The 19989-nt window shown below is 44.1% G+C and overlaps 1 protein-coding gene across 13 annotated transcripts in view; it reads left to right on the top strand.

Moving 5' to 3' along the window:
* CLEC16A (C-type lectin domain containing 16A) overlaps positions 1-19989 on the top strand; it is a 1523862-nt gene that overhangs the window by 694285 nt on the left and 809588 nt on the right. For all 13 annotated transcript variants that reach the window (XM_077448876.1, XM_077448874.1, XM_077448875.1 and 10 more), the window contains one exon: positions 7407-7529. In XM_077448876.1, coding sequence (XP_077305002.1) covers positions 7407-7529 — 123 coding nt within the window. The remainder of the gene's footprint in view (positions 1-7406; positions 7530-19989) is intronic.

Here is a 19989-nt window from a genome sequence, read left to right as displayed (position 1 = left end):
CCCAGTTAGCGAAGATGCTGGGTTCTGGGAAGGGGGGGCGAGGGTCACACCCCCAAAAGAAGCAAAGAGAGGGACGGGGGGGGGGCAGGGGGAGGTCTGAAAAAGCAGGGATAGGAGGTCCAGGAGGGGGAGGGGGAAGCCAAAGCAAGGGAGGAGAAAAAGGAAGATAAAGGAGACAAGAAGAAAAAGAGGAAGAAGAGAAGGGGGGGTGGGGGCAAAGATCCGGGGAAGAAGTAAACCAGAGGTGGGGTTAGTCTAGCTACCCACCTGAAGGGAAGAGGGGTAAGTCCTGGAGTGTCAGCAGTGTCTCTAGGAGACCACTGTGTGGGGACTGTAGGGAAGGCGGAGATCACAGGATGGCTGCGGTCTGGGGATCCAGAGGAAGATAAAAGGACCTCACCTAAGGTGAGATAAGTCGTAGCGTAGTAGGGAGCCTACCATAGGAAGAGAGCTTAGAAAAACGTACATGTAAACAGCAAATAAAACAGTTAGAACGTTGTAACCCAACCAGCATGGTTTTCGGGCCTTGGGCCACAGTATATAAACAGTCCAACCAGTTTTCGGAACCATGACAATGACAGTTTATAACAAACAAGGATGGCCTGTGGAGTAACCTGGCTGGACACCAATCCCCCCTTGGGACCCAAGGGGGAGGGAAAGGAGGAGGGACGGGGGGGGGATGGGAGAGGGGGGAAATAAAAAGGGGAGGGAGGGGTGGAGGGAGAAAAAAAAGGAAGGGGGGGGATAGGGGTAGGGAGGGGACTCGGGGGTGATACAAACTGGGTACCTGCAAGAGACCAACCAAGTTATTTCAGACCTCAGTGGAGGCTATCAGCTGTATGTTGTAGCCCTACTTGACATCATAAAGCCCAGTACCTGAAAGTAACGGGGCACTGGGCAAGACCCTTAAGATAGAGGAACAAAAAATAATAATAATCCTGCCTGAGGGTAGGAACAAATACAAGTTAAAAAAAAAAAAAAAAAAAAAAAAAAAACTAACTGAAATGGGCTGCTCCGATGGGGTCACTGGAGAGAGCGTCTGGCAGTTGGAGGCTCACCCTTTCCGGCATTGGTAGAAGGGGTGTTGAGGCAGTCTGGTTTTTGCAGTCTGGTCTTCGAGGGAGTTTGAAGCAGATCCCTCGGCGGTCCTGGCATCAGCCTGACCCTAAGTCCCAGGACTTGCCGAAGATGTTGTAGCAAGAGTTCAACAAAAATGAATGTTCATGGGGGGGGGGGGGGGGTGTAGGTTGTAACAGAGGAGCAGTAAACCCAGACGGAGGCCAGGGGTATCATGGCGAGGCCATCGCAGGTATAGAGGCAAGATAGTCTAAAAGCAGCCTAGCGGGTATTGCAAGCTGAGTCCTGGGCCGACCACAGCCTCCGGGGAAGTTGGAGCAAAGCCCAGTAGAGCAGCTTCACCGTTGCTGGAGGGCAATGTAGGTTGCAATATATCGACAGGTGTGGATATGGTGGTAGGTGCCGTTGTGGTTGTGTCCCGGAGGTCCAGGACATTCATGAGCAGGACACTGGGAGAAGCTATCGGCCGGGGTCCCCTGCGGGAGAAGGTGGCAATGACGTGGGTAAAAATAATAGAGGGGGCCACGTAAGTCTCGGGTGGGATGGGAATGGGTGGGATTGGTGTGCTGAGGGGGCTACTAACATGAGGCAGGTCTCTATGGGCGCAGAAGTCTCTCAGTCCTCTAGCGCTTCACCTCTCACTTGCGGAGGAGAAGGGCTGCATTAATGCAGGTCGCGGCGGGACTAGCGGGCATTTGGCGACATCGGTCCTGGTCTGCGACGACAGGATCTCTGCCGGAAGGCTTTTGGCGATGGATTGAGAGATACAGGACACCAGGGTTCCAGCGTTACTGGATGTTTCTGGAGTGTAATGCATCTAACAGTGGTCGCAAGGCCTCCTGTTCTGGAGGGTTATCTGCGAGAGATCCTGAAACAGTTTCACCTCTGCTCCATTAAAAAGGATACGACCCTGTACCCTTGCCTTGCAGAGAATTTCTTCTTTGAGGGGGACGTTCACAATGCAACAAATAATGTCTCTAGGTGGCTCATTGTCCCTGGGTGGGGGACGGAGGGCCCAGTGAGCTCTTTCCATATCAATGGGGGAGTCCGCAGGACGCTCAATAAGGTTATTAAATATGGTGCATAGAGTTTTCTGGATTGCACCGGGATCAATGGTTTCGGGGACTCCCTGCACCCTAATATTATGCCTCCGTCCCCGGTTATCAAGGTCTTCCACGTGTCTATGAAGTTCAAAGACCTGGGAGAGTTGAGTCATAAGCTGACTGTACCTGACGAATAGCTGCAGCATGTGTCTCAGCCGTTTGTTCCACGTTGTCATCGCGGTGGGAGACAGCAAGCAGGTCCGCCTTCAGATCCGCAATTGTCGCTGTTACCATGCTTTTAATGTCCCGGGCAACCTTCTCTAGATCAAAAAGGCTGAGAGGGAGGGCCCCACCAGGGCTAGGGGACGATGCTCCCAGCATGTGTGCGGTCAGCGATCTGTCAGGCAAGGCCGGGGATTGGGCCTGTGGTGGCGTGCGTGCCTGGAGCTTCTGTGATCGAAATTTCTCTGGGAAATTTCTCCCTGGTTTGGTATGAGAGTCCTTAGGGGTGCGGGAGGTGGACAAGCTTCTAGTGGACCTGTGCATAGCAGGAGAAGACTGTAGGCTTCTGTACAAGCAGGCAATATGCCCCCAGAAAGCAGGAGCTCATAAGTTAGGCAGCCATCTCGGTCTCCGTCCAGGCCACGCCCCACGGACTTCTCTTTTTTTACCTTGACTATGTAACCTACTGTTCCCTTAATTGGTAGGGACTCGGCCAAACAGATTCTTGAAATTCTAGGGTGAATTAACCATACTTCCAAAGTGGTTTCATAAAATAATTAAGCACTTCTGCCCGGCAGATTGCAGGTGCAATCTCAGTCTCCTGCAGACTCTCAGCATATTTGTCTGCTCATACCTCATTTAGGCAGGCAGTTGCCAGAGCAGGAAGATCAATGAACTACAAAAGCGCTCACCAGTGGGCTCGTAGTTCATTGAGAACTGCAAGTGGTCAGCCACAATGGCAGATGGTACTTGTAGAAATTGTGACAGCGGGTGTGGGTCATTAAGAGGGGATGGGAGGGCTGCATATGCTGGAACATGTTACATGTTCCACTCTAAAAATTGGGTGACATGTTAACTTATCCTTTTACCACTTAAAGTGGAAGTAAACTCCCCTATTGTTTTCAGCGAAGGGAGCTGCCATCTTTGCCTCTGTTTAATCTTCAACTGCTATGGTGCTGCACATGTGATTCGTTATGACACCAGCCATTGGATGGTTTGATAGTTTGACTGAGAGCACAGCCAATGTGCAGTTAGCATTCACGGCATGCCTTTTTTTTTTAACTGTTTAAATCGATGGGTTTACTTCCACTTTAAGCCCTGGACCAATTTGCAGCCAAAGGACCAGGCCCCTGTTTTGCGATTCGGCACTGTGTCACTTTAACTGACAATGGTGTGGTTGTGACTCGATCGCGGGACACCAGCGGCGATTGGGTCTGTGGGCCCTGCGGCCTCGGAGCTCAGGACCGGGTTGCGAGCATGGCGGCGCGCTCGCAACCCACAGCTGGCCACTTAGAGCCACATACAGGTATGTGATTGCGCCCAGCCGTGCCATTCTGCCGACGTATATGTGCGGGAGGCGGTCTTTAAGCTGTTAAACTTGAAGGTTTTCACAGCTGGAAACTAGCTGGCATTTGCACCATCTAACAGTTGTATATATAAATGAATGCTTGCATTTGTCTCAATATCTGCATTCTACATTCTTGTTGTTTCCTACCTCAACTTTAAATAAGCTAGTTCAATCTACAAAATATATGCTTTCACGCATATATTGTGTTACTGGTGAAATGTTTGTAGAAGTTCCGTAGATGTGTAGACAGAAATTTCCCTCTTTGACTCCTATGGATGGATTCAGTTGTTTATATTGCATAGTGTTAAATATGGTGTGGGTTAAAGATGCCTTATACACCTACTCCGGCGATGAAAAAGCTTGTGTACTGGTCCTAAATATAGCTCATCCATATTAGGCGCATCCTCTACTACTGCTTTATCAGCCTCACTTTATGCTGCACCAGTGGTGCCTAAATGGGCTTCTATTGTTTGTATCTCTGTGGAGGCCTGGGTAAGGAAGCCTGAAAGACTGGATTGCTTTTCAAAAAGTTACTTATGTATAACATTGGGCCTCCAGTAGGCACTTTGTTATGGAGTCTCTCGCTGGACTCTGCCCATTCAATTCCCCTTCTCTACTGGTGGCAGCATAGAATAGCATCTCAGCTTGTTTACATTATTGATATTCCCCATATAATGTCTGGTTTCTTGATGTATACGGATGTCCGCAGTAATTTGAATCCCAGATCTTGGTCGATGTTCTCTTGTAATGTCAATTTAATATGTTCATGCTTTGCTTATTGGGAAGTTGCTTATACCAGCAATGATAGTTATGTTCTCTTGGTTGTTTTTAATATCAGTTTTTTTTTTTCCCTGTAACATTACATAAAGTGATTGTAAATGCTTTTTTATTTTATATATATAAAAAAAAAAAAAAAAAAATAGGTTTATTCTTACCTGCTCTGTGCAATGGAAGTGCACAAAGTGGCCTTGAGCCTCCTGTTCTCGTGTCTCCTGCCACCGATTATGGCTCCTCCTCTCTAGGGAGTGCAACCATAGAATGCCACTTTTTTTTTTTTTTTTTTAGGGACACTTGTGCAGGCTCTCTCCTGATCCTTGCTGTCTTCACTTTAATATATGATTAAAAATAAAAAAAATAAAGTATCCCATACAGTACTCCACAAAACGGATTTTACTGGCAAGTAAAAACTTCCGGTTTATAGATTCATGGCAAAATCCGTGACCAGACCACCAAAAGTTTTTTTTTTTTTTTTTTTTTTTTAGTCTAGTTACATTGTTCACACCAGCTGTATTTTGACAGATAACTTGCTCTCTCCCAATAATATGTTAAATGCTTTCTGGCCTATGGGGGGCACTCTTCTGGCACCATGTTGACATGCAGTCTCTTGCATCTGTTTATGTTGTGTTTGTCCATATGTATCTATAGTTGCACTTTAATAACTCAACCTCTGTCTCTTCATGCACAGCTACCTAGGTCAAAATAAATAGTGCTTCACTAATGCTTCACTAATATGTGGAAAAAGGGTCCATATTTTGCCATTTTCTGGCAACCAGAGACCCTAACTTTCTGCAATAACTGAAAGATTTCTTAAGCAGATATTCAGTTACTGGTATTTAAAACCGCTTAAAGAGACTCTCACCAGACCATTTATTTCAACCACAATTTTACCATAAGTTTGTTTGTGCAGTTAATGTAATTTAGGCATGTCCTTTTAACCTATACAAGTCTCTCTTACGTAGACATCGGAAAGTCCTGAGACTGCTGCTGGGTGCCTACTTTCTGGGTGTGATGTCTGCAGTCCCAGTAGAGTTAGAGCTGTCACTCAAGTGAGTCTATAATATTGTGCTTCGCTTCCCCCTCCCTACCCCATAGCTACATATAATTACGCAGGGAGATGAATGGAGTGGCAGAAGACCTGGGCCAACACAACACCTAATTTTCTTGGTCTCCATAGCTGCTCTCTGTCGGTTTGAATCTTACCCGTCTCATTGCACCTTCAGTGTCACTTACAACTCCACTTCCTCCTCTCCAACTCCTCTTACCGTTGGGGTCCTGCAAGGTACTGTTTTTGGATCTCTACTATTCTCAATCTACATGTCCTCCCTGGGTACGCTGGTAGCCTCCCATGGCTTCCACTACCATTTATATGCTGATGACACCCAAATATATCTCTCTGCCCCTCAGCTCACCCCATCAGTCTCCTCACACATCACTGATTTACTAACAGACATGGATTCAGCCTGGATTTCAAACCACTTCCTCAAACTGAATCTATCTAAAACTGACCACGTGCCCCTTCCCTGACTTTTATGCCCAGATCAATGGCACATCTATCAGTCTGCCCCCACATGCCAGGGTGCTAGGGGTAATCTTAGACTCTGAACTTTCCTTTCAGGCCCACATACAATCCCTGCCCAAATCGTGCCACCTTAGCCTATGCAACATTTCCAGAATACACCCTTTTTAACTAATGACACCACTAAGCTTCTAATTCACTCCCTGATTGTCTCTTGCCTCGACTGCTGCAACTCCCTCCTCATTGGATTACATTTACATAGACGATCCCCTCTTCAGTCCATAATGAATGCCACTGCAAGACTCATCCACCTTACCAACCATTCAGTGTCCTCCACCCCTGTCTGCCAATCCATCCACTGGCTTCCACTCACCCACCCAATAAAATCCAAAGTACTAACAATAGTTTTCAAAGCCATCCATAACTCTTCCCCCAGCTAAATATTTAACCTAGTCCCAAAATACCAACCAAGCAGCTTTCTTTAGTCCTCCCAAGACCTCCTGCTCTCTAGCTCCCTTGTCACCTCCTCCCATGCTCACCCCCAAGATTTCTCCAGAGCTTCCCCCATCCTTTGGAACTCCCTACCCCAATCTGTCAGACTGACCCCTAATCTATCCATCTTTAGACAATCCCTGAAAAACCTTCTCTTTAAAGAAGCCTATACTGATTCTAACATTGTTTTACTTCCTCCATCAGCTCACCCCCCACAACTATTACCTTTTGTATCTATTGACCCTTCCTTTTTATATTGTAAGCTCTAATGAGCAGGGCCCTCTGATTCCTCCTGTACCAAATTGTAATGTAACTGTAATGTCTGCCTTTATTTTGTTAAGTGCTGCACAAACTGTTGGCACTATATAAAACCTGTATAATAATAATAATAATAATAATAATAATAACAATTAAAGGGGTTGTAAAGGTTCGTTTTTTATTTTCTATATAGGTTCCTCTAAGCTAGTGCATTGTTGGTTCACTTACCTTTTCCTTCGATTTCCCTTCTAAATGTTTTTTTTTTTTTCTTTGTCTGAATTTCTCACTTCCTGTTTCTCCTCCGTAAACTTCTCACCATCATCCGAGCTGGTGGTTAGTCAGCCAGAACAGCTTACTGAACAGCTCACTGAGGAGGAACAGGAAGTGAGAAATTCAGACAAAGAAAACAAAGAAAAAAAAACATTTATAAGGGAAATTGAAGGAAAAGGTATGTGAACCAACAATGCACTAGCTTATAGGAACCTATTTAGAAAATAAAAAAAACAAACCTTTACAACCCCTTTAAATACTCCTAGAAGAGGAGAGGCTATGCTAGGGAAATATCTGAATAGTCAGATTTACTAGCACGTTAGAGGCACATTGCAAGTGCATATAAAATCATTGCTTATTACTGTTGCCTCATTTTCCACTGCCTTTCTTTTCTTTGCAGGAATAAATCCCTCTAAACTTGAGAGAATACAGCTGTGTTTGCAGCCAGCAAAGGAGGACCACACTTACAACCAGGTCTTAGTTGAAAGACTTATCAGAATATTGAGTAATGCAGCAAATCCAGGTACAGAACATGTCCTAGCACAACCTGTGCTGAAACTTAGTTATTTTCCTTTAGACCTTGTATGCACAAGTGTAAGTTTATGTCTCAGCCACTCCTTCAGGGAAAATAATGTTGCCTAATATACCTGTTTTTTTTGGTGTACTGGGCCAGTTATTTATACCACATAAACCGTTAATGGTCAGGTGACAATATATATATATTTTTTTTTTTTTAATAATCCACCACACTTAATCATTTTATCATGCACATTTCTTCTCTGTGGAATTTTTTATAGTTAATTTCCAACATATTCATTGTATACTACTGTATGTTTGTCTTCTCATTAAACCCACATCATAAAAAGCTATCAATAAATGATGTATTGCATGTTGTTCCTTCATACTCATTCACTAGTGTATTTTTTCAAAAAAATGGGTTGACCCTGCTGCTCTCTATCTCCACCTTCTGTTCATGTCCCCAATTCAACTAGGGATTTTGCAGCTGTGGTGGCAACTATGCACATGCTTAGTTTTCTGTTTTAGTCGTTTTTATTGTTTTTGAAAAACAAGTAAAAATTAAAAGATAGTTTAGTGGAGCAGCGAACAATCTTTGTCTGCTCCAAACATGTAACAGGGAAACATACAAATACAAGGTTTGGGATTAACTGTTGAGGACTCTAGCATATAGGTAAGATCTGTTTTGAGGCCCTCCAGTGTACATAAATTAGTATTTGAGGAAGACATCCACTTATTATGTACTACTACTAGAGCATTTGAATAACAGAAACAAGAAGTAGTATTGACATCATCATTGCACTTGTAATCATCACTAGTGCCACTGTCCCATGTGAGGTATCATATATGAAATCATATATATCAGAATATGTCCAGGAGAGTCTGGGTTATAGAAAAGGGCTACACACACACGCTGCCAAGATCGGCAAAGAACAGTGAAGGGGGAAGAAAAGAATGAAACAGAATAAGGAGAAGGAAAAGCCATCCTGTCGGTCAACATAAAAATGATCTCTATGTATTAGGGACCCGCAAGTAGGCTAGCAAGGGGGGCCATATGTTATCAAAAAGGGATTGTTTCCCGTGTGGAAAACTCACTGTATTTTTTATTTTCGTTCAACATGATCCACATATGTATGTGTTTCATCCTTACTTTGTCTATAACAGGTGTGCCATAGGACCACAATCCCTGAAGCATGAGGACGAAGCTCCCGTATACATTTTGGTCAGGCGCTCTGGCACAAAGTACCATCTAGCATGTACTTTGTATCCTGCCTCATTCAGGGCAACATTGATGACACCTTTGTGGATTTGTGAACACCATTTGCACCAATCCTCCTCCCCAGGGACTATCCCCAGGTCCCCCTCCAAAGTCACCTGATAAGACAATTTGTCCGGGGGGGGGGGGGGCTGGTTAACAGTTTATAAAGCATAGAGGTCCCCCCCCCCCCCACTCAGAAGTTGCTTCCTGTATTCAAACATGGTGTGCTCTGTTTGATCAGAGCCACTTTTTTTGTACTAAATTAAGAAAATGCTATTTTTTTTGTGAAAGCTCTCCATGGGGGCATCTCCAAGCTGTCCACAAAATGTGAGGAGGGACATATTCCTCTGTGGTCAAGATAGTCACCGTATGGTATAATCCCTTGTTTGCCCACCATCCAAAACTGTCAGGATGTATACGGGGGGGGGGGGGGGGGCATTGGTTGCCAATGGAAAAGGATATTGAGACTGGATGCTCTGAAGCGTTGACATAGATACACTGATAGATTGACGTTTAGCGTCTCAGATTTATTGTGATTAACTATCAGACCAGAATGTTTCCCAAAGTGATTCAACATTAAATTTGGTAGAGTGGTGTGGGGGGGAGGTGATGAACAGCAATAGGTCATCTGCAAATAAAGCACATTTGTAGCTCCTCCCCCCCACTCACTAGCCCCAAAATGTCTGGATTAAAATGCATCTCCATCGCTAGAGTTTTCATGATTACTTAAAACTAAAGTGGGGTTAGTGGACCTCCCTGTCGGGTACCTGATTAGATGGGGATCGGCTTCGACCTATAAGTGTAAGTATTTGGGCCGTAGGTAGGCTATATAAAGAATGCATAGAGGCCAAAACTTTAGTGCCAAAATTACATCTAATCCGCACCCGAAAAAGGAAAGTCCACAAGAGTGAATCAAATGCTTTGTGAATATCGATGGACAATAGCATCCCATTCCTGTGTACTCTGCCATCCCATGATGAGTGTAATACAGATTGCTCTTTTCCGACCTGGTCAGCTGCCCACCTGATCAGAGTGTTTGTAGTCAGCTAGGAATATCAACATCATATTTGCTAACATTTTTGTGAGTAGTTTCAGGTCTGTAGTGATTAAGGATATAGGACAGTAGTTTGCTATGTCACTGTGGTCAATAGAGGGCAATATATGCTCTATTGGAATCTACATCTATCAGGCAACCTTTTTGTATGTCTTTAAAGATTTGTTTTAAGGAAAGAACCAGTAAGGTTGCACATTTTTATTTATTTTTTTTAAATTACAGGGTCGTAACAAAATGTCTGGGCCCCATGCTTTGCCCACTGGGGCTTGTTTTATGTTCCTCCTCTGTAATGTCCTTGTCTAGGAAGTTCCTGTGGTCATCCGTCAGTCAGGGTGGGAATATGATCGACAAAGTCGAAAAACTCTTGTTAGTCAGAGACATGATATAGTCAGTGTCATGATATAAAGCCTCATAAAAAGATTGGAATTTCTGTAGGACCACTTTAGGATTTTGGGTAAAGGAGATGTCTGATCTCCTAATTTTGGGAACATGTGGAGGGGGACGCCTGGGAGCCAGCCTTGTTGCCAACAGTATACCCGGCTTGTCTCCTTGGGAGTAGAATCTGGCCTGGGTCCATCACAGTTGTTTTTCTGCCTTCATAGTAAGACAAACATTTAATTCTAATTGAGCTGCCTCAATTCTGTAATGCAAGTCTAGTTGTGTTTGTGTTCGTTAAGTAGGGCGGTCAAGTTGTCCTCTTTTTGTTTTAACAGCATGCTGAAGTGTTTCCTGTACCTGGCGTCCGTCTGAATCAAAATCTCTCTAACCGTAGCTTTGTGGGCAGCCCAAGTGCACATTGAGGCGGCGTGTGCCGGATTATTCAAGGAAAAATATCCTTTAATGCAATTTTAATGTCCAAGCTGGCTTGTTAAGGTGATATTCATTTAAACGCCAGGTAAAGGAAACTGTGGGACTTTGCAGTGAAGAAAGAACCACCACTGGCAAGTGGTCAGACCAGGAGGTTTCCGCTACCTTGGAAGAGGAAATTAGTGGCAGATGTGAAGACATGGTCTATCCGTAAATAGGTCAGGTGGACGTGGGAGTAGAAAGTGTAGTCACTTTTGTGCTATTGAACTTCCACCAGATGTCCAACAGGTCATTGTTGTGGAGCAATTTTGTAGGTTTCAAAATTTGAGATCCCGGTGGGCGCATCTCATCTAGTAAATAATCTAGGGCAGTGATGGTGAACCTTGGCACTCCAGATGTTTTGGAACTACATTTCCCATGAGGCTCAGGCACTCTGCAGTGTAGTGGAACATCATGGGAAATGTAGTTCCAAAACATCTGGGGTGCCAAGGTTCGCCATCACTGATCTAGGGTAATATTGGAGTCTCCTCCTATTAGGAGCATGCTTTCAAAATCATGGGATAGTTTCTGTAGTAGGTCTTGGGGAAAAAAAGGAAGCTGATCCTTATTTGGGGCATAATAGGAGATGAGTGTGACTAGAGTGCCCTCTAGGTCTCCTAGTAAATAACGACCCTCTGGGTCAGTGATTATCCGCGAGGTGGTGAAAGTGAAACTTTTAGCAACACATATGGGCATTTCCTGTGTCTTGTCTGGAGCGTTAGCTAGAACAAAGTTTGAATAATGTTTTTCAATATAGTTGGGTTTATAAGAGGATGGGAAATGGGTTTCTCTGAGAAACACAATCTCCGCTCTTACCTTGTGTTTCCTCACAGGCAAGTTGAGTCTCTGCACATTATGTGTTAAGAATTGAATGGGTTTCTGTGATCGTGGGTTAGCCATAGCATGTGATGGAGTTGGGAGTCTCTTACCAGCCAACAGATCCCTTGGAGGTGGACTTGACAGGGTTTCCGGATGGATTATGAAGAGTGGAAAGAAAAGGCAAAAACAGAGAAAGTTATTAGTGCAAAATAAGATAATTAAACCTAAATGCATTTCAATATAAGACAGTTAACTTGTGGCTGTTACAAAAGTAACTAAATTAATCTAGGCCTTAAGATGAGGCCTGTAACTTCCAAGGCCCCCACCTCCCAAGCAACTATACAGGTTGGAGGGGAGTTGGAATTAGGGAAGGTGCATTGGCTCAGCAACCTGACCTGGGCTGAGCTAAATTGAGGTTAATATTGGTGTAAAACAAGTATTTGGAAGATAGGAATCATCAAAGCTAGTACCATTGTAACAGTAGTACACGGACGCCATCTCGTGGAAGATGCGAGAACAGCAACTTGAAAAGTTCCTGGCACAAAAAGGTCTATAAGAGTCATAACATAACTAAGACGAAAATAGTCTGAACAAAAAAAAAAAAAAAAAAAAACAAAGGTTAGAGTAACGCGTTCAACGGTTGTATATGAGGAACCCAGGATAGGGCTTCTGTTGGGGTTCTTCCCAAGAGTAGACTAATTATCATGACTCGGAGTCCTCAGGGTGGTCTGGACTGGTGGCAGGGATGACTTCTGGTAGTTCTGGGTGATTGCCACAATGGTAAGACTGGACGCCCTCTGTTACCTCTGCCTCGGCCAGATGTTGAGGGAGCTTGAGGAATTGGTGATGGCAAGATGGAAAGGAAGCCCAGGCGTTTGAGTAATGCTTCTCCTTCTGGAAAGGTAGCAAAGGAGTATAATTTACCTTTATAGGGAAATGAGAGACAGAAAGGAAATGGCTAGCGATACCTTATCCTTTTTTTTTTTTTGCTGTAGTGGCTGAAAAAGTAAAGGCTTGAAGGATCTGCATTTTTGCATAGTTGCTGGAGAAATGTCTGCAAATATTTGTAATTCATGTCCAAGCAGCTGGATTGAAGGCAGTTTGCGGACTTTTTGCATGACATTTCCTTTTACTGTGTAAAAGTAGGGCTTCACAAGGATGTCCCTAAGGGAACCTTCTGGGTTTTGGACAGTAAGGGCTCTATGAGCCTTGTCCAATACCAGCATATGAGCAAGGATATCGGGCAGCAAGGAGGTCAGCAGCATTGCAATAGCTTCCTGGAAATCTGTGAATGATTTGGGTAGCCCACTTATGCAGAAGTTATCTGCAGGATCAATTTTTGCTAATGCTTCTTCCAAGCAGGCTTCCAAATCGCCTAAACGATCCACATTCTGATTTGTCCCGCTCACAGTAACATCTAGTTTATGTTCAATAGTATTGATTGTGGTATTCAGATCCTAGAATTCTTGCTTTGGGTTGTCTGTCATTTTCTTACCAGCCTTTTCAAGGCCCTGTTCCAGCATGGCCGAGAATATTGCTAAGATAATAGGGAGGTCACCTGAATAAGCAAGCTGGGGGGGGGGGGGGGTTGTGGGCTGGTGAGAATGTCTCCCGTGGCCCTGCCTTGGGAGGAACCTGAGGAGAAGGAGGACTCACCACCTGATAGATCACCATCCTGGTGAGTGTGGTGGGCAGCGGTGTTGGGCTGCAGTCCTCAAAGTCCACGCATTGTGTGAAGGCCTGGTCCGTTCCTGGATGAACCGCCCGTGGAGAGGCCGCATGTATCGTCGGCACTGTCATTTTTATTGGACCGGGTCGGGGAAGCAACGATCTCCTGTGGCTGGTCCAAGGTGGATATCCAGCTCCCCTTTTCCAAAAAACTATGGCCCAGCAGTGGCGGGTGAGCAGGGAATAATTTGTGGCCCTCTAATCAGCAGGATGCAGCCGGATTAGGTCGGGTCACGGGAGCTTAATCAAGCCATGTCTGCCATTGTCAGCCACATGCATGCACCTCCACATGCTTAGTTTTCAGTGAGATTTTATGCTGAACTTTTTTTCCCTATCACATCTGAGCAGCCCATGTGGGTATATATACACTGTGGTAAATTACAGCATTTTTCCTTCTTCCACCTCCAGGCCCACTAACCAGCTAAACACAATGAGGGTGGAATATTACATGTAGATTAATGGAGGCTTCACTTCCCTCGTATTCTAAGACGCAGGCTGGAGGGCGTGACTGGCAGAAATCTGCCCACACCATGTTATTGCCCAAAAAAATATATATATATTTTATTTCCGATCTGTACAACAATTTTAACCACTTCAGCCCGGAAGGATTTACCCCCTCAATAACTAGGACTTTTTTTTGCGTTACTGCACTGTCGCTTTAACTGACAATTGCGCAGTCATGCAATGTTATACCCAAACAAAATGCATGTTTTGTTTTTGTTCTTTTTCCCCCCACAAATAGCTTTTTTTTTCTTTTTTTTTTTTTGGTGATATTTGATCACCTCTGCAGTTGGTTTTAAATTTGTGTGTTATAAACAAAACCGACAAGTAAAAAAAATAAAAATAAATTATATATATATATATATATATATATATATATATATATATATATATATATATATATATATATATATATATATATATATACATATACATTTATTTTTTTTCTGCTATAATAGATATTCCCCCAAAAAAACAATATTAATCTACAAAATAGGGGATAGATTTATGGACTTTTTTAAAATGCTTTTACTGGTAATGGCAGTGATCTGTGATTTTTAGCGGGACTGTGACATTGCAGCAGACAAATCTGGCCCCAAGTGGCACTATTGCAGTGATCAGTGTTGAAACAAATGCACTGATCAATGTATAAATGACACAGGCAGGGAAGGGGTTAACACTAGGGGGTGGCCAAGGGGTTAACTGTGTTCCCTGGGTGTATTCTAACTGTGTGAGGGGTGGGCTCATCAAGGCAACAAAGAGATCATTGTTCCTGATCACTAGGAACAACAGATCTCCATGTTGCCCCCTGTCAGAACGTGGATATGCCTTGTTTACTCTGTGGTGCCTCTCTGACCCGCGCACACGCTCACACAGTATCTATTGCATGAAACAACATACAGGTGGGTCGTTTTGCGCACTAGAGATACTTTGTATTCCAAAGGTTGTTTGTTTGTTTTTTTTGTTCCAATCAAGTTTATTGAAAGATTAAAAATAAGTCATACAAATATCAATACAACCATACAAGACTAAAGCTCCCAGATATAACTGGGGGCAGCACAATACATTACTGTATATAAACTATGTATATAATGTAGGTTCAGGTAGTAGTAGTGGTATCAGCATGAAAGGGTAAGAAACCGGGGTCCGAAACTCCAAATATCTAACACATTAAACATGTAGTCCCAAGAGACCATATTGAAGGTCTTCTGTAAATCTATGGACAATAAAAAACCCCTCCTGAGGCGGAGTCCCATCTCATCTGGACCAAAGCAGAGAAATTGTATTGATAGCCTGACATATCTGGCCAGGACCCTGCCTCCCTGAAATGTAGCCCACCTGGTCCTTATGAACATAGGAGGCAATAAGAGGCCAGTCAGTTAGCTAAAAAAAAAAAAATGTTAGGAGCTTCAAATAATGAATTACAGAAATTAGTCTATAATTGCTAACCTCCCCAGGATCTTTGCCTGGTTTGGAGATAAATATATGCCATGTTTAAGACAGTACAGGGAAAACCCCTCCCGCAAGGAGTTTTAAAAACAAAAGTGTGTCAAGTATGGGGTTAAAATATCAGCAAACTAATTGTAATATGCAGCTGAAAAGCCGTCCGGCCCCGGGAGGAACCCGTTTTAGCTTGTTTGCTCGCCACCAGAACCTTACCCTCTGGGGCCTCCAGTTGAGTATGATGGGCAACAGTCAGCTCAGGCAGGGAGAAGTAATTTAAGAAGGAATCCACAGCCCTAATGGGGTCCCCAAAGGGTCTGACTAGTAGAGGCGAGAATAGAAGACCCAAAATCCTATGATTTTTTTTTTGTGGGTTTTGAGTGTAACCTCCCCGTGGCGAAACGCTGCTTTGGCAAAGTGTAAGAGTGAACCTTGGGGGTCAGTTTGGCTGCCAACATAGGGTCAATCCTGTCTTGCTGGAAGTAGAATCAGGCTGCACTCCAATATAAACTCTCCCTGGCTCTAGTAGTCAAAGCTAGATTTAGTGCCAACCTAGGAGACTGAATTTGGGCGAGCATTTCATGGTTTGGTTAAAGTCTGTGTGCCTTGCAAAGGCTCTGCAGATCAGAATTGAATCTCTCCAGGTCCAGGTGGTGCTCCTTGTTAATATGAGTCATTATCTGAATAATTTTCCCCTGGATGGTGTTTTTGTGGGCCACCCACAAGGTAGTGTGAGACACCTCCATAGTGTCATTATGTTGAAAATAGTCATGTAAAGTGAGGGTTATTTCAGTGCACCTAATTGTGTCACTAAGCAAGGATTCATTCAGTCGCCACCAAGAGGGCCCTGTTGACCTGGTGACTGAGAGAGCACCAGACAAACCATGGAGTGATCAGGCCAAGCTGTCTCCCTAATAATGTCTCCTATGTATTAGCAGAATATAACTGCTCAAAATAAAAATTCTAGCATAAGTGGCACGTGTGACAGAGTAATGGGTATAATCCCTACCGGTGGGGTGGGTTTCCCTCCATACATCAACCAGCCCCAGGGAATGGAGAAGCTTGGCAAGACAAAGACTGATCTTAGGGGGCCGTTAAATTGAAAAGCGGATGACCTCCTGCATTAGGGGGAAATTACCTTATAAGCTGAAGTACCGCATAAGAAGTAGTAGGACCCAGTCAGTCACACAAGGGGAATCATACTGAGAGTCACATGCATTGAGTAGTAACCGGATAGACTGGGATATGGTCCCATCCGCCTGAACATCACACCCTTCCTTCAAACAGATGTTGGTTGCAACAAAGTTATTCCCTTTACCAAAACTAAAGGTGCACACCTGTGGGCTACCTAATTGTCCCCGATACCCATACTGGCAAGAATCTGAGCTATTTTTAAAACAATATTTTTACCCACAAGTGTCTGTTTGGAGTTTTCCACATTCCAATACAAACATCATATATAGCATGTACCACTGCCTTTGCTGGGGTACTAAAGCTTGGTGGAGATTTAGAGCAGACCCAGCAATTGGTCCTGTTCACTTTTTTTTTTGGGAAAAAAGTTTTTATTGAACAATTTACATTTTGAACATATTTCTGCAGGTTATAAGGCAATACTGGAAAAATGCATATAACAGATATGTGGCTTATGTGCATATAAACATAACATATCAGAACTTATACTTATTTAACAGTGGATTCAGTGACTATCAGTTGGGTGGAAACCTCTGTCTATGCCATGCTGGGAGGAGTTATGACTTTACGAACCACCAGTGCATGTGTCCGCGGATGTAAGCCACTTATCCCAGATTTCGTTGTACTTATCTGGACAACCTCTGTTAATGTATATGAATGTCTTGTAGGGAAGTGTGTTATATCTATTTCCCAGCTGTGGGGAGTGGATCTTATCCACTGCCTGACTATAATTATTTTATCAGAAAACAATTCATGCAAGTATGTTTTAGTAGTGAGTTTGTCTATCTCAGAATCAAGAAATATCCCCAGTAGGCATTGTTTGGGGTCCAGGATCAAAGGGGGATCCCATGTCATCATGGATGAAATCTACAATCTGCTTCCATAGACTCTGAAGGGCCAGGCACGCCCAAATTAAATGGGAAAATGTGGTTGTTGCCTGGTTACATATTGTGCGCGAGGTAGAAAACTGTTGCCTAAAGCAGACAACTCTTGGAGGGTAAGATATGCTCGGTGCACAATATACAACTGGGTCAATCTGTCAGAAAGTTTGGGGATACAGTCTTGCATGAGTCATGTGCATCACTCCACTCCATCTTCCAGTGGCCCCAGGGCCGGATTAACATAGGGGCTATTGGAGCTGCCGCTCCAGGCCCCTTACCTTAAGAGAAAAATCACACACAAAAAAAGATAAACTTTGAGGGTTGTGGCTCAGCAACCAGTGGTCATATGGGTAGCTGAAGACCTACCCCACCACTGGTCAAAATTTGGGCCTCCTGCCATCTATGGTTCCAGAGATACGGGGCTCCTTGCACAGTCTGTCAGAAGCTACATACAGTGCGGCAAGTTTAAATACAATCTGGCACACTCTGTTTGCAGCAGACTGAGAGGATGCACTCACAGTGCCTCTCCTCACTTCTTGTCAGATGCACTGAGCTCAATGGACAGCTTAGAGCCTGCAGAGTTTGAAAGGCAGCACTCCTCTCCTATACATAGTGTAACCTGTTATACACCCCCCCCCCCCCCCCCCCCCACAATCATCTCCTGTACATAGCTCCCGCTGTTACATTCCTCTCCTGTACATATTGCTCACTGTCATACCCTCCACACTCTTCTCCTGTACATACTGCCCACTGTCATACCCTGCACATTCATCTCCTGTACATAGTGCCCACTGTTATACCATACATACTCCATATGCCTCTTACCCACAAAAACAGTTCTTTAAAATTATATTGAATATCCTCAATGTTACCAGCTCTAGAATGGGCACACTTTTGTTCAACTAAAGGACATCTTCTCAGTCCTCATATGTGTTCTGCCCATAATTAGTAATCATTTAATTTTGTGATTACTACTGTGATGTATGAGAATCTACCAACAAGAAAACGCCTCAAAATGGCAGGACTTTTTAGGCATAGACTGTGAGACTTGCAACACACGTTTAAAAAAGTTATACAACCATTTTATTATACCAAAATCAACAATAAAAGAAAAAATACACGAAAAAATACAAAATGTTCCAACATCATATGGAATAGATTCTTTCAATGTACAAATATGCCCCAATTACAACAGCATCATCTATACATATTCAATTATACTAGTATTCTGCACATGATATATCCTACGCGTTACGGAGATTCTCTCCTTCAGGGCTCCATCATTTTTTGCAGCTCTTATTCAGAGATTTGATCTACAATAATAAACATAGATACATATGTACATATGTAAAGGCAGGAAGGAAAGGGAAAACAAAAAAAAAAAAAAAAAATACTCACAAAATGTGTATAAATTCAATGTAGTTCTACACCTCCAGGTACCTCTACATATATCTACCGGGAGGGCTCCACGATAAGGCCCAACATGGGGGCAAAAAGGAGGACAATAGACACCCCTCTTCTCAAAATCGCAAAAGTCGCATAGAACGCTGTGTGGAACTGCGAGAAACGTGTGTGGTCTCGGGGTCCCCCACAAAGATACGAACCGGGATCGCATGGACATTAGAGTCTACATGTGGAGAGAAGAGGGAAAAAAGGAAGGTAAATGAGCATACCCAAAGAGGAATTGGACCGTGTACCATAGTGCACGATCCCCCTTAATCCCGGTAACTGTGTCTCTTACATAAATATGGGCATGTCTCCCTTTACCTTGTATTTGGAAGCCTGTCCATTCTGTGTCCAAATGCAGAAGGAGTAATACAGTATGTGAGCCCACCACAAGTTGGAAGCACCACCTCTGGAGACGCCCCACTATTTGTCCCTGAAACAAAGAGCCAGTGATAGTGCTACTAATGGTGTAGACCCACCACACGTATACCCTCACCGAAAAGCGCCCTCACCTATCATGGGGAGGCATTAATTATTTAAATGTTCAAAAATAGCTTACCTCCAAGATCTTGCCATTCAGGCACACTGCTAAAGGGAGTGGATGGAATCAGGCAGAAAAGAGCCCTCCTACGTGCACTGTGCTTGGCTTTCACTCACTTGTCCTCTGTTTGTGCTGTTCAATGGCTCATTTAAATATCCCTCCTCTTCCTCATTATCCCTCCCAGCAGGTGAGAGCGATAATTGCCGCTCTCATCTGCTGACTCCAAACATGTCCAGAGGCGGTCCCCCGAGTGCGCGGCGAACCACGTCACCCCCTCGCCCATACTCCGAATGGCCGTGCGGGGGGGGGGGAGTGACGTCATGCATCATGTTCTCACCGGCACGCGTGCACAGCATATGCGCTGGGATTCCCTGTTGACTTTGTGTATGGGGTGGGTCCTGTCTCACAGGACTTCAATCCCCATAATGCCCTGCAATGATCCTGGGAGTGGGGCATTGGGTGAATACCGCAGTCACCCACTCCCGGTGTGCGCAGAAGCACATCCCACCATATGAGATCTATTCCATGGAGCGCCATACTAGCTGCCAAATATATGGGGCCAGTATGGCAGAAAGCAAGCCCCGCGGGTGGACACTCCAGTGTCCCCCGCACAGCATCCACCCATGTATGTATGAAGGAACATAGGGGATGTCAGCTACTCTAAATATACCACTGGTAAAAAGAAAGTGTCCCTGAAAATATTTTTTAAATATTGGCAACTATGCATCTGGTCACTGCCCAAGGGCCACCGGTTCAGTA

The sequence above is a fragment of the Lithobates pipiens genome, unplaced genomic scaffold (assembly GCF_037356315.1).
Source record: "Lithobates pipiens isolate NorthernLeopardFrog02 unplaced genomic scaffold, aLitPip1_a1.2 Scaffold_22, whole genome shotgun sequence".
NCBI lineage: Eukaryota > Metazoa > Chordata > Amphibia > Anura > Ranidae > Lithobates > Lithobates pipiens.
The sequence above is the reverse complement of the archived record's forward strand: the minus strand, read 5'-3'. Positions and strand labels throughout refer to the sequence as shown.